The 16255-nt window shown below is 37.2% G+C and overlaps 1 protein-coding gene across 1 annotated transcript; it reads right to left on the minus strand.

Annotated features, from left to right (window-relative positions):
* Window positions 1–2333: 2333 nt before the first annotated feature.
* On the minus strand, window positions 2334–6580 carry LOC147762758 (uncharacterized). The gene is made up of 6 exons (XM_087007404.1): window positions 6234–6580; window positions 5644–5955; window positions 4905–5086; window positions 3864–4036; window positions 3466–3632; window positions 2334–3174 (listed from the first exon to the last, which is right to left on the minus strand). Exons 1-6 carry the CDS (start codon window positions 6241–6243, stop codon window positions 3125–3127), a joined length of 894 nt encoding a protein of 297 aa, XP_086863530.1. The 5' UTR covers window positions 6244–6580; the 3' UTR covers window positions 2334–3124.
* Between the last annotated feature and the right edge of the window lie 9675 nt (window positions 6581–16255).

Here is a 16255-nt window from a genome sequence, read left to right on the forward strand (position 1 = left end):
GATGTTGGACATGTCCAAAAGATTTCACGAATAGCCAGCGAACAGCGAGGCCGCAAAGCGTAACTTGCTCCCCTCGCACGCAGTTAGAAAGTAAGACGAGCGTTGTGCAAAACGCACGTCGCAAGCAATGAAGGAGCATGTGCCCTTTGCGTGTTTAGTAAGGCGCACGCCCTCACAACTAACGAACAAATTCGAGAACACACCGGGAATGCGTCGCACGTGCGTTACCCCCAGCCCTGGGCCCGTACATCGAAAGTTTCGCTATGTTGCGAGCGGGCGCGAGCATGGCGATTCCGCGCTATTTGCGAGTCCGCGCTATTTCAACCACCTGCTATCTTGAAGCCTTAGCAAACGCAACGCAATTATAACCTCAAACTCTACTAAAATTCGATTGCCGCATAAAGTAAAGACGTCATAATACAATTACACATATTTTTTTCACCATGACCCTAATCAAGAGGTTGTTTTTGTTTATAGGAATATCATAATTACAAATACTGTACTGATATTTGAAGTGTTTGACACCAATAAAATGTCAAAAAAACAATTCAATAAGCGAAGCTTGAACTGACACAATTACTGACACATTGGTGAGTAGTGTTCAGTCTCACAATAATAGACATTGAGGAAGGTCACGGTACGACCGAATGCTTTGTTTCTGCTTTTTCATTTTGTGTAGAAAATGACACTTTTAAATTTATGATTATTATCAATAGACTACACAGATGAATTATATTCATCAGAAAATATAAAGTGATGTATGAAATGTTTATGCATAATAAAACATGACTTTAGCATTCTTCATGTGAATATTTACCGCAAGGTACCGAGTGATTCGATCTTTTATAAGCTTCCATGTTTTGATTATATGTTTTGTTATATGCTATTATGACTAGCAACCCAAATTTGCCGCCATGTTTAATTACATGAAAGACACATTAAAATGACGAATTATGCATACGCAGAGGCCATTGCAACTAGTTTGTATCACCGCAAATAATAGCCTCGAAACTAATGGTGATTTCGCTATTAGCGCACGGTCGCTATTTGCGAGGCTTTCGATATATGGGATAGCGAGGAATCGCCATGCTTGCGCCCGCTCGCAACATAGCGAAGCTTTCGAGATACGGGGCCCTGGCATTTTCTGCTCTTGCGTTACGCCTCTAGTGAGACCACAGGTAACACACGTTGACAGCACTGACCGCTCTGCGGCATTAATTGACTTTGATGATCCAGTACTTGTTGCGGAGTACGTGATCACGTCCTGCGTGTCCGCGAATTGAATGTGCTTTGCGAATCATTGAGTTGTCACATGGCATTTGTGAGGTAAAATAATCTCCCTTCTACTCTCAAAACACCATTTTCCGAGAAAGGATCTAACTTATAAAGGCTACTAGACCGATGAAGTACCTTTGCTCCGTGTTGACCCTAAATTTGGGATAAGTCTTATGGTTTGTGTAAGTGTCGTCTTAAGGTGTGTTTATTTCCCGCGCATACGGAGATTCGACTTCACCGACTACGGAAACCAAAAAAAGAGCGCCAGTGATTCCATGTGACTCGTTTTTATTTACATCAGCCAAGAATTGTAATTAAAGTAAGTCTTTATACTAATAAAACATCATAAAGGTAGTAAATAAAAATTTAGAGTATACCGTGTAGCACAAGACAAGGTCTGGTTTATTGAAGTTCTATTTTGATTTATTGTTACCGATAATCGGTTTGCTGTGTGGTTATTTATTTTGATGCGGTAATTTTTCATTGCACACTGTTGAAAATATCTTAATGGCTCTGTATACTTGGAATCTGCATTCGCTTCGACTTCAAAACAAAGTTTTCTTCGGAATAAAACTCTGTTGATCACCAGAAGTAAATGGAAATCTAATAGACTTAATGGAACTTTCCCATAATATATGACAACCTTGGGCACTTTTCCTTTTTGTGCCCTTTCAGAACAGTGGGAACTGGGGATTGACAAAAAGGGGAATGTCTGCTGACAGACAAATCACAAAACCCACCAGTAATCTTCTGATTTAACTTCTAATCTGTTTATAATCACTATACCCCCATTGTAATTCAAGAAAATGAAAGAATGCTGACATATATTGATTTGCAAACTTGCAAACCTGAGTGTTTCGACAAGCATTCGCCACTTACTTAAACACAGTTGGATTCAGAACTAAAAGTTATGTTAAATGCCCAAATTTCTAGCACTCTCTTGTTCCTTTGTTTTCTCAAAAGAAGTACAACTTCTGGTGATTAATATAGGTCAATAGTTGATAGATCTTTTATATTTTAAGGTATAAAAATTAGGAAATGATGTGCAATACATATGATTAACAATTCTTGTACCAAATTTTTATTTATTATACATCATTTTACATATTCTACATCGAAATATTATTTTTTTTACAATTGAGCCGAGATTAATTATTGTGCCTCTGCAGGGACGACGCATGGGCAGGCGTGTGAGAGGCGGAGAGACCATCACAGGATTAAGTGGTCTTCCTTTCATGTAGGTCGTCCATATTTAAGCCGTGGACCAATTGGTACTTGGATCTTCTCATTCTGAATGGCCCCTTACACGTGCACATGAGTTACTGAAATATTGTTGCGATCTCAGCGGCTGTGTGAGTCCGTGTTATATGTAAAATGTATTACTGTCCTTTTTCAGAACAACACGTAAATATGTATATTTTCCAGCACAACGTTTATAATACCCAGCATAACCGTAATATCAGTTTGCTGATTCATTTGAGAAAACTACCAAAACAGAGAGATACAAGGGTTACTACTTATTCTTGTGAATGAATATCGTTGAGGGAGCAGTAGTTTGTGTGCTTCAGAAAATATTGTAAAATATTATATTGTAAAATCGGAGTTGTTTTAAGAGTTTTTCTGGCATCCCTTGATCTAAATTCAACAAAATATTAAGCCAATTGAATACTAAAAACTACAGAAAAATAATTAATTGTATGTAGCATGATTCCTGAACCGCACTTCGACATGCTTGCATCAAGCGAATGAACAAATATGTCAATTAAGGAAAAGAAACAGGAAACAAATGTACAGCAGCTGAGCTCATATTTTTACTTGTACACCGGCCTTATTGGTACCAAGATCGTATTCAGTCATCGGACACGAAGACAGCAAACACTTCAGCCTCACCGTGAGTACCTGCAATTAATAAAACAGAACTTTGAGAAATATAAGCCAATACACAAATCTCAGCTGATATTGGATATATATTTTTTATTTTAAGGTAGCAAATACCTCGGCCTTTGAATGGGTACCTGCATTAATAAAAGAAAAGATGAGTTGTACGGAGGTTTAACCTTCCTCTGAAACATACGGTCATATATATATATATATATATATATATATATATATATATATATATATATATACTACCACGTGGTCTTAAAGTACCAGTATTGACGGGATGTGGCATGATAAATGTTTACGTACCTTGTGCGAAAAGTGTGGACGATGTTCCTTGTGCGTACAAAAACATTGGATATTCGGCATAAGTCTCGTATCCACACCATGAATTACTGGCAACAAGGAGCCAGCCATGGTCATCCGGGCAATCATTCCACGTTTTACTTATGTAGAAGGTGCGGGTTTCTGTAGCACTGTAAAATAAGTAAAAATCCGGTACTTCTTGTTCCATGACTCGAGAAGACAATCTTTATTATGACTTTACCTTTTGTCTTCTTAAATTAAAAAAAGAAGACTTCATGCAGTGTAAGTGTATGACAGTTTCGCATTGTTGTGTTACATCTGTAGTTTTAATGAAAATGAGAGTGACATGACTATGATATTTATCATTTCATCTTGTCAAATTGAAAAAGAGAAATATTTACCCGACAATTGCGAAGTGGTAACCATATGCATTAGTATCGGCTGAGAGAATATCGTCATAATTAGAGGAGAGGAGGCGATCTCTGGCAAACCATGACAATTTATCGGTGCCGGACGCATTAAAGACGAGTTGGACGACTTCTACCCCATTAGCATCATACAGCGCAACCTTTGCCTGGAAAGATTTAATGAGCTTTTAAATGAGCAACACAAAGTCGGTTTTACATAGATTATTTTCTCACGAAAGTGGGTTTCGGCCTAGGATAGGTATCAGACATGTGCTATATAGCTGCAGCCTAACCCAGGGGCATAATGGATTTTTCCCAACCACATAATGTGCAACGATATGATAACAGGGGCAGATCTACAGATATATTCCGACATTCTTCCAAATTATCTTAATTGATCCATCATTCATTTTTACCGTCTTCCGACAGATGAAAATTAGACGCCATCAATGTAAACTTGAAAAAATCTGACTGTTATCCGGAAGACACAAAAGACGGCCTCCGTCCACACCTGGATAATGTCACCTCATCTTTTATGATTTTTCTTAATGTCAGCAACTCGCTTTCCTTTGCCATGTTAACATATCTTCAATTATTAATGTAACATCAGTAGGGAATAAGTGGAAATATATATTATTCATACAGTGGTGTACATATACTCATAGAATGAATTGCATTTTTCTAGGCCCATGAATCCATTGTTTTGAACATCAGATGAAAACCTGCATTTTCACATAAGTGCAATAGCTTTACATTGAAACGTAGGACAAAGCTATCTTTCTGTCGATTTCTCTCCAGTTGGTATTGTTGAAAGCATTATTTAGTTCAGGAAGTAATGAGCAGTCCATAAAGCCTATTAAATACATTTAACATTTACAATATAATACATACCTGTGTTACACCAAGGGTCTCCCAGGCCCCCAGAGATGACGACTTGTAGTGCTGATATAATATAATACATACCTGTGTTACACCAAGGGTCTCCCAGGCCCCCAGAGATGACGACTTGTATTGCTGATATAATATAATACGTACCCGTGTTACACCAAGGGTCTCCCAGACCCCCAGAGATGACGACTTGTAGTGCTGATGCAATGTGGAATTGAGTTTTCGGGCTTCTGCATTGTTTTCGTTCAGTGGCTGGGAAGAGTTCCAGAGATCTAAAATATTCCCTCCAGCTCTTGCTACAGCTTTGAAAATCAATGTCCATTCGTTCCCTGCAAAACAACTTTCTGCGTATGTTGGTTCTAAACACTGGTTTTATGAGTATCATATTCAGATCTTGCTTTACAAGATCCATGCCATCCACCTCAAAAGATGCAATTATCTTCACACGAACTGAGAATAAAATATCATCACGCTAATAACTCTCCAGAAACCCTCGTGCTATGTCATACGTTTACCTGTGACATAATTACAATTGTCAGGTAATTTCACATCATATGGACGCATTACTTCCACACCAGTTTGGTGCAGGTGCCCTGCATTTGAGCTGTGTCAACAGATGCACAAATTCACTGAATACTGATCGCTATTGAATATCTTGTATCTTAAGCAGAACCTTTAAAAACATGTTGATACACGGATGATACGTATCCTAGTAAATACGTTGAAGTCTATTTATTTTAACACTACTTATACCTGTACATGCCCGTTGTTTTATAATAATGGATGTGCATATCTGTTGTTTAACAATACCATATAAACATTCATATATGTTGCTTTATTAAACTAGCTGTTGTTTTAAAATACTATATGCCAGTAGATTGCATACCTGCAGGGGCGTCAGCTAAGACGAGCAAATTACAGTCGACGTCCGTCACCGCGTTCGTCATAACTTCACGAAGATTACTGGCTCCGTATATGGTGCAGTTTTGTGTATTTTTACAATACTGGGCAGTGTCCCCTCTCAGGTCTTGTATTCTTACTGCACATTCTAAGACAGAATTCGTCGTAAAGCTATCTAAACCGTTAACGCCGAGAGGTAAACGGTAAAATGGCATTCGAAGATGGCTATGAATATCGAACCTTGCTGTTACTACAGTCTGTCCGGCCGCAAAACGAACCAGAATACCAAAAACAACGCCTAGAAAAATGGTAATATGCCCAATAGATAACTGCTTGACACACATTTTGTATTTATATATGATAATTTTAGCAATCTTTTGGATCTCTCATTAGTTAATTCGTCTTTGAATTTAAGCTTTAGCTTTAACTTCAGAAATATCACGGTCTTTCTCATAGCATAGCCTGTCAGCAGATGAACGGTAATTCCCGATTATCAAGTATTTTTAACATTATTAATGTTTGATCTTTAACGTCTGTTACCAAAACTAAGTGGTGTACAGTGAGAGACCATCTTACCCCAAAACATAACTGGTCCAAAACGCAACAATCCGCTAAAAACAAAGATAACTGCTGGGTGACACAGACACTGATATGTAGATACAAATATATATGACAACAGGTGGCGCAATCGTTTATACGACAATTAATTACATTTACTCATTTACGGTGCGCTGATTTCTAAATTATTGATTGTTTAACTCTGCACGCCCCCTTTCGCGTAGACGCCGATTGTTTGCAAAACGACAACTGGAAATTTCATTCTCAAACAAACTTGTCTAAGCAAATACCAATCATTTGCCTCTGGGACGCCTACAAAAGATCTTACTCGCAGACACAATAAAAGGAAACTGTCTTACTTGTTTTTCTCAAATCTACTGAAATGATTCAAAAGTAAATTATATATAGTCCCTTGTTTAGTTACAATCTGCATATCTTTCACTTTAGAGTCAATAAGGCACTTTGTCATATTTTGCAAATTAGAATATAGTTACCAGTTTTAATTCAGAGCTTTTCACTCAAACATTGGAAATTACGGTTCCCGGGTGTCTGTTCCACAACCTAAGATGACATGTCCACGACAGGTGGCGCAATGTGATCCAGACATGTCGTAATAACGTAAACATCGATTTATTTTAGGCTTGTAGTTTTTACACACATCAACACAGTTATCAATATAATTTGAACTGACAAGTATCTGTAGATATAGAAAACGACTTTCATTTTTTCTGTAAAATATCAAACTTTTCTTCAATTTTATTGTGGAATAAAATATTAAATCAAATTGTGCATTCAATCTCACTGACAAACGCACTATAAACATTTTCACAGTTATTAATTTATTGATAGTTATTGATTAATTGATTGATAGTTATTTACTAAAGATAACATAAACCTTGTACATTGTATATACAAGCAAGGCGATCATAGGTAAAATGCTGAAATCAAAATAAAGTGTATATGAAAGGTGATCACAATACAAATAAATAAATTTTTATACAATCTTACTCATCTAAAAAGAAGTTTAACATGTCTTGGACATAACCTTACCACGTGGGCAGCTGGTTACTCTTACAGCCACACGATATCAACTGCACATATTCATATGCATACAAACAAACTGGCAGCTCACCTGTAAATTACATGGCCAATTTACATGCTCATTATGCTGTTAACAATCAAAAGGATCAATCGGGATGGGCCAGTTAGAAAGTGGAATAGATTGGGATCTGGCCTTTGACATATATTAATATACACGTGTGAATAAGACGTTACATCATTCTTTCCTTTTGTATTACTTACACATTAACTAAAAATAAAGAGATGTATCATGAAACTCAAACAAGGCAGCACTGCTGCTAAATGTACAGACAAAAAGCGCAAAAGAATGATGCACAAAAAGGTTATTTTGTCAATTTGGATGCAATATTACGTAATGCTTAACAACAAAATCAACACTAAATTATATTATGCACTACAGGTAATACGGATATTAGGAATATGTAACTAACATTAGGCTTCAGAAACATTACAGTTCAAGTTCATACACTGCATAAATTTTAAAATATAATAATAATAATAACAACAACAATAATAATCAAGCTGTTTTTTCAATTTCAGCTGTATGTGTCAATCCTATAGTAAGCAGCATTGTAAGTTACAAAATAATAAGAAGCACAGCTCTTGCTTCATAACATTTGTGGTGGCAGTGCACAAAGTAAGTTTTTCGTCAATTTTGATGCAATATTACATAATGATTGATAGCATAATCATCACCATCGTTTAATAAGCTACTATGCATAACATGGACATTAAGAAAATGTAAATACAATTTGTATATACAATTTGTCTTCATATCTGTGGGAGTCCCGTAAAGAAAATATCAATAGGTGAAAAATGAAAATGTCAAAAAAATGCACATCTTCCAGAAAAGGAAGGCAATCAGACTGTTTTTCCGACTCAAGCTGCATTTCAATCCCGTGAATTTTTTATGTAAGTTTGAGAATCATAAGTAAAATGTTGGTCATTATGGCGGTACTATCAAAAATGGGATTTTCTTCAATTTTAATTCAATATTACATAATGCTCAACAGCATAATGCACTGCTGGTAACATAAATATTGGATACATGTTATTAACAAAGCTCTTCCGGCCCATGGAAGTTCAAAGCCACACATTGAAATTGCCAATATGTGAAATATTAACATTTCACAAAACAATCTGAATAACTATCAGAAAAAGACGCCAATAAGACTTGTTTTCCAACTCAAGCTGTATTTTAGTCCTGTGTTTCTTTTCTGTAATTTGAGAAGAGTAAGGTTTTCCTCTGAATATCACTGTGGTGGGAGTACCAAAAATAGGTTTTCCCTCATTTTGATGCAATTTTACATAATGCTTATCAGCAAAAGCACCACCAAGATAAGATGCCAAGATATATGAAATACACATTTCACAAAACAATTATAACTTCAAGAAACAAAAAACTTTCGAACTTAATATTGATTACTCCTGTACGTTTGAAAACAATAGGCTTATCGGTTCCCTTGAACTATGTTTTCTGTATAGCATGTATACTGAAAAAAGTGATAAAACACCTTTACCTTTGGAAAAATGGTCCTATCAAGCTGATTTTCAAACCTGACCTGCATTCTATGTATATCCATCAGTTCTACAAGTTTGAAGACAATAGATCAAACGGTTTACCATTTATTGTGTAGTTAAGCTGATGGTTTACGTAAGGCTAGCCTTATTTGGTATGAGGTTCGAATCCGTGGTATTCAGTCATCGGACACGAAGACAGCAAAAACTTCAGCTTCTCCATGGGTACCTACAATTAATAAAAACAGATGTTTGTGAAATATTAACCAATACACAAGTCCCAGCTGATATTGGATACATATTGCACATCTTTGTAATTTTAAGGTGGCAAACACATCTGCCTCTCCATGGGTACCTGCAATTAATAAAACAAGATGAGCGGCGCGCAGGTTTAACCTTCCACTGAAATATGCGGTAATATATATGGAAAAAAAGGTGTTTTAGGTTTCAACCAGTTCAAAATTAGCAACTTTAAATTCACTTTTCTTTTTTACATTTTTGGGATTTAATTCACGTTAAATATGTAGCTAATTCAGCCACCACCTGGACAGAATAATAAATAAACACAAGGACTGGGAACTTTATAAACGACACTGTCACTGCGTGGTCATTGGCGCCACGTGACTACCACGTGGTCTCAAAGTATCGATAGGATTTGACATGATCAACACACGTTGGCGTACCTAGTGCGAAATGTGTGAACGATGTCCCCTTTGCGTACAAAAACATTGGATATTCGGCATAAGTCTCATACCCACAGCCTGAGTTACTGGTTATAAGGAGCCAGCCATGGTCCCACGGGCAATTAACCCACGTTTTACTGATGTAGAAGGTGCGCGTATCTGGAACACTGGAAAATAATGAAACATTCGGCAATATTCCTGTTCCTTGACTTGACAATCGTTAGTATGACTTCAGAAATCTTTAGTGTGACTTCAGAAATCTTTAGTATGACTTCAGTTAAGAAAGACAGGGTTCATGCAGTGCAATTATACGTCAATTGTGCATTGCTGTTAGATCTGTAGCTTTGATGAAAAATGATAGTGACATGACCATGATATTTATCGTTTCATCTTTAAAAATTGGAAAAGGGAAAGATTTACCCGACAAGTCCGAAATGGTAACCATACACATTAGTATCGGCTGAGAGAATATCGACATAAGTAGAGGAGAGAAGACGATCTCTGGCAAACCATGAAAATTTATTCGTGCCGGACGCATTAAAGACGAGTTGGACGACTTCTACCCCATTAGTATCATACAGCGCCACCTTTGCCTGGAAAGATTTCATGAGCATTTAAAAGATCAATAAAAATTCGGTTGTACATAGATTATTTTCTCACGAGAGTGGGTTTCGGCCGAGGATAGCCACCAAAACGCATGTGCTCTAAACCAGAGGCAAAAACCGGAATAGCGGATTTTTCCGACCTCCATAAGGTGTAACAATATGATGTTACTTAATCTTCATTGATTTTGTTAAATGTCAGCGTATCCAATTACTGATGTAAAATCAGTAGGGAATAAGTGGAAATATATATTATTCATACAATGGTGTACATCTACTCAGAGGCTGAAGTGTACTTTCTGGGCCCGTGAATCCATTGTTTTGAACATCAGATGAAAACTTGTATATTCACCATAAGTGTAATAGCTTATATTTAAATTAAGACAAAGCTATCTTTCTGTCGATTTTGCTTCAGCTGGTATTGTTGAAACCATTATTTAGTTCAGGAAGTAATGAGCACTCCATAAAGCCTATTAAATACATTTAACATTTACAATATAATACATACCCGTGTTACACCAAGGGTCTCCCAGGCCCCAAGAGATGACGACTTGTAGTGCTGATGCAATGTGGAATTGAGTTTTCGTGCTTCTGCATTGTTTTCGTTCAGTGGCTGGGAAGAGTTCCAAAGATCTAAAACATTCCCTCCAGCTCTTGCTACAGCTTTGAAAATCAATGTCCATTCGTTCCCTGCAATGAAAAACAACTTTCTGTGTATGTTGGTTCTAAACACTGGTTTTATAAGTAACATGTTCGGATCCTGCTTTACAAGATCCGTGCCATCCACCCCAAAAATTCAATTTTCTTCACACGAACTGAGAATAAAATATCCTCACGTTAATAGCTCTCCAGGATCTCTCGTGTTCTGTCATACATTCACTTTCGACATGAAAGCATCAAATTTTGACATCACATGGTAGAAATTTACCCACGTGCGAAATTAATTGGTCCAAACATATTGACGTAAAGTGATACGTGATACGCACATACGACGAGCTTAATTTTTTGACTGCATGCAAATATATTTTACAATACCAAAGTGTATACCTGTTAATTTATAATACCACATATACATACCTGTAGGGGCGTCAGCTGAGACGAGTAACTTACAGTCGACATCTGTCACTGCGTTCGTTATGACTTCATGAAGATTACTGGCTACGTATATGGTGCAATTTTGTGCATTCTTACAATACTGGGCAGTGTCCCCGTCCATGTTTTGTATTCTGAACGCACATTCCACGACAGAATTCGTCGTAAAGGTCTCTAAACCGTTAACGCCGAGAGGTAAACGGTTAACTGGCATTCGAAGCTGGTCATGAACATCAAACATTGCTGATTTTACGCTCTGGCCGGCCGTAACCCGAAGCAAAAACCCAAAAACGACGCCTAGAAAAAAATCGTTTGTCCAATATTTTGTTGTTTAACACACATATTTGAAATAAATTCGGTTACTTTGGCAACCAATCTCACTATAATTTAATTTAGGAAAGCTCGTGTTTGAACTACATCTTGATGCAGATGTTTTTAAATTTTAATACCAGAAATATCGCTACCATAGCACAGCAGATTAAGCTTTGTTTTTCTGATTATCCAGTTTTTAATTCGGAAATACATAATAAATTAGCTAAAGGTAAACATTCTTCTATGAACCTTTTGGGCTTCTGGTATTTCTGACATATTCAATGTTTGCTCGTTTCCAATCGTTATCAAAACTAAGTGGTGTACCGTGAGAGACCATCTTACCCCAAAACATAACTGGTCCAAAACTAAGTGGTGTACAGTGAGAGACCATCTTACCCCAAAACATAACTGGTCCAAAACTAAGTGGTGTACCGTGAGAGACCATCTTACCCCAAAACATAACTGGTCCAAAACTAAGTGGTGTACAGTGAGAGACCATCTTACCCCAAAACATAACTGGTCCAAAACTAAGTGGTGTACCGTGAGAGACCATCTTACCCCAAAACATAACTGGTCCAAAACTAAGTGGTGTACAGTGAGAGACCATCTTACCCCAAAACATAACTGGTCCAAAACTAAGTGGTGTACAGTGAGAGACCATCTTTCCCCAAAACATAACTGGTCCAAAACGGCGCAATCCGCTGAATACAGAGAGAACTGCTGGGTGACACAGACACTGATATGTAAATATAAATATATATGACGACAGGTGGCGCATTCCTTAAAATGACATTTAATCACGTCCGCTCATTTACGGTGTGTTGATATCTAACTTATTGATCGTATTACACCGTACGACCCTCAATGGACGCCGTAATTGGATTATTTGAAAAACGACAATGGGCTCTTTGGGTGTTAAACAATCGTCTCTGGACTTATGTCCATTGGCGGCGTCTGGGGCACAAAAAGGGAAAACTTATTTCCTCAAAGCTACTGAAATGAGCGACAGGATTTCAAAGTACTTTTTTTCATTTATTTTTGAGGTATTTTATATTTTCATAATTTACACAATACATAATAAAAAATAGATGACGAGGGGCTGTGAACATCTTGTAAAATTGCATTAATATTTTTGAGAAATAATCTTGTTCCATGATCAAAGCACTGGACTTATTAATATATTAGTTAAAAAGGAAAATTAAACACGGAAAAGGTTTTTGGAAATTCAATAACCCCCGCTTATATGAAAGTGAGTATGCCGATATGGTAAAGCAGATAATTGATGAAACTATCTTAGAGTATGCAACAGCGCCCTATAATGGAGATAATATACTGAATATTGACAGGCATTATCTACATGCAGTCTCTAAGTATCAGTTTATTAATATGTCTGTCTATATGAAAGCCTCGCTGCCTTTTAATATGTCTGCGTGTCTTGTTGCATAAATTTCGCCAATGTATTATGTTATATAGCATAGTGTATCGGCAATTGGGTTATCAGTAACAAAGTGTTACAAAATACGGTTTAATAATTCATCTGTTGAATTGACACGGTCTTTGTATTGATTTTTCAAAAGCAAGTACATGTACAAAAATGCCCATTAGCTTGGTAGTTGAATCATAAATGATAATTATCAAACAAAAGCCCAAATATTTTCATACCGTCAGGGTCCTGGCTACTTTACCTCCTAGCGGTCAGTGAGTGTCAACACCTTCTCACATCAGTCTGATGAAAGCCTTAGTCCAGGTTGGCCGTAAGCTAACGGTATGAAAGTATTTCGGCTTGTGTTTGGTAATTTTCATTTATGACAAGTACATGTAGTTGCAGTTATCTCCAGGGCTTATTAGTCCGTGTGAAAGTATATTTTACGCATTAAATTATACAAAAAAAATCCCACTGTATTTCACAATGTATTTCACACTGCCCAGCCTTACGAATGGAACAGTTACCCAAGTTAAATATGTTAACAGACAGAATGACAATACACAGGAGCTTGCCACCAGGAAACATGCCGTACTCTTAATGGGAGTGATATTTACGGCAATGTTTGGATAAGAAACGTGTTATGCATCAGTTATATTACTTTTTACTGGGTCTAACCTAGGATCCATTACAGATCGAAATAGTTTTAAATGCAAACTCATCTTCATATATAACGATTATAAGAGAAAGGAAACGGTCAAACAGTCAACAGCTCACGGTCTACTGCACCCGTCGTGGTTACAAATGGATTACATTGGATTTATTTGTAGGCCCCCTAGTTACAATCTAAATATCTTTCATCACAAACTCAGCAGACCTTGTAATAGACAAATATACTGTAATGTTCAGGAACCAGCTTGTTGTCACAAAATTGGATGAGAGAGTAATATTTGATATGGTGACACTGTATTGTCCGGAAGCGCGCAAATTTTGCGATGAATAAAAATTACAAACAGGCTCGAAATGCGGACACCGTTGTTTACTTTTAGGTTGGATAACGAGTCAATTCTACTTTCCAGATGCGTGGTCAAAATATTTACGTGTAATGAGAAAATCCAACGCTAAGGACAATAACCAGATTCTATCATTTAATGTTCACTCGTTGCTTGCTCAGGTACATTCTGTTGGGGAACTCCCACTCTTTAATATCAAACCAGAATTCTTGACCTCAACTTCTTAATCAGATTAATTAACAAGCCTACATTATCTCTTTAGAATTGACACAACGTATTATAAGAATTTACGGACATAACGTGACGTAACGTGAAATTACCGAAATTGCTGATGAATTTTTAAATGTTCCCGACATTTTTACGTATGTATACCCCACCCTTAAGCGCAGAAAAGAGATAATAAATTCAAGAAGGTCCATCTCCTGAGCCAAAACCATTTCGTCCGGCTGTACACTCAGAATAATATGTGCACGGAATAAGTAGGCCTACATATCTTAGTGCCTATAAATAATTCCCAGTACTGAGTTACTGGGTGCCCCGATTTCAGTGTGCATCGGAAGACTTACTAATTAAACGACCACTTAGATCGAGGCAGAAGTACATGTAAGCTCAGCACCTGTTCCATATTCTGTGGGTACATTTGGGAGGAATACAGTAAAGATATGTGATTACTCCGTCTACATATAATTTTGAATGGACACCTTATCTTTACCAAAAAAAGCACGTTAAGATTAACAAGCTTTGTACTTAACGTACTTGTGGCTGTGGAGTTCCACAACCTTGGAATCTGACGTTTTTCATGTTCAGTTTTGAGTGTGCTTTTCATCATTTAAAAAAATGCTGTCAGTAGAAGTTCCCCGTTCATCAAACGAAGAAAACTTAGTGACACAAACTATTTGCGAAACTTGAGTCAAGTACAGGCAGAGATCAATAAAGACACAAACTATACTGAAGTTAAAAGTTTAAAACGGAATCTTGTATGATGTGCAAGGCAATTTTAATCAAATGTGATTTGCAGTTTTAATTCGAAGCGTGCTTCTAAGACACTGGGTAACTTTGACAACCAAACACAGAATCAGAGGGGACTGTTGAAGAGCGATCCTGTAACCTTGATAACCAAACATAGAGTCAGAGGGGACTGTTGATGAGGGAACCTGTAACCTTGACAACCAAACACAGTCCGAGGGGACTGTTGATGAGGGAGCCAGTAACCTTGACAAACAAACATAGAGTCAGAGGGGACTGTTGATGAGGGAACCTGTAACCTTGCCAACCAAACACAGTCACAGGGGGCTGTTGGTGAGGGAGCCTGTAACCTTGCCAACCAAACACAGTCAGAGGGGACTGTTGGTGAGGGAGCCTGTAACCTTGCCAACCAAACACAGTCAGAGGGGGCTGTTGGTGAGGGAGCCAGTAACCTTGACAACCAAACACAGTCAGAGGGGACTGTTGGTGAGGGAGCCTGTAACCTTGACAACCAAACACAGTCAGAGGGGGCTGTTGGTGAGGAAGCCTGTAACCTTGACAACCAAACGGGCTCTTAAGACAATTATCAGTCATAAGGAAGGCAGCACAGATCAAAACTTTATTAGTGTAAACAATAACTACTTTGCCAAACCCCTCAAACCACTTATTTTCCCTTTTTTTTTAAAGTGTTATTGATTTTTGGAGTAAAATTCACACAAGTCCGGAGCAACTCCTAGAGGAATCCTCTCCTAACTGCTATGGTAAAATTCAATATTCAAATTATTAATAGAACTATATTCTTTGAAAAATGTTGCAAAAAAAACATCATAAATAACACTGAATAATTCCTCTTTGGAAAAAAATTAAACTACAAGTGTAATCTTCTACGCTAAGTTTTTCTGGATCACATGAGTATTCAAAAAGAACATCAAATTTTACAACGTAAAAAATTTGCGAATGATGAAAAATTTAATATCTTCTGAAAGTCAAATTAACTTGAAAGGTTTCAAAGCCTTCCAGTTGCATTTACTATAAAATCCTCAAAGTTCAGTAGAAAAAGTAGAAAAATCTACCGATAAATGGTGAGCTAATATTAAGAAACAAAAAAGTAGTAGTAGTAGTAGTAGTAGTAGTAGTAGTAGTAGTAGTAGTACACTGTAGTAGTAGTAGTAATGATGATGATTTATGATAAATGCACGCATGTATTTGTGTCGGGACTTTCAAAACTGTCAGCAAAAGTCCCTGGATCCCCTGCTGATTGTAGATAATTGGCAATAAATATGTACATGTAGTTTTCCACCTCAAGAAACAGACGACACAAGACTGCAGACGTCCAGTTCACGTCGTTTTT

The sequence above is a fragment of the Lingula anatina genome, chromosome 3, assembly GCF_051362555.1.
Source record: "Lingula anatina isolate TDL-2025a chromosome 3, LinAna3.0, whole genome shotgun sequence".
In the NCBI taxonomy this organism is placed as follows: domain Eukaryota; kingdom Metazoa; phylum Brachiopoda; class Lingulata; order Lingulida; family Lingulidae; genus Lingula; species Lingula anatina.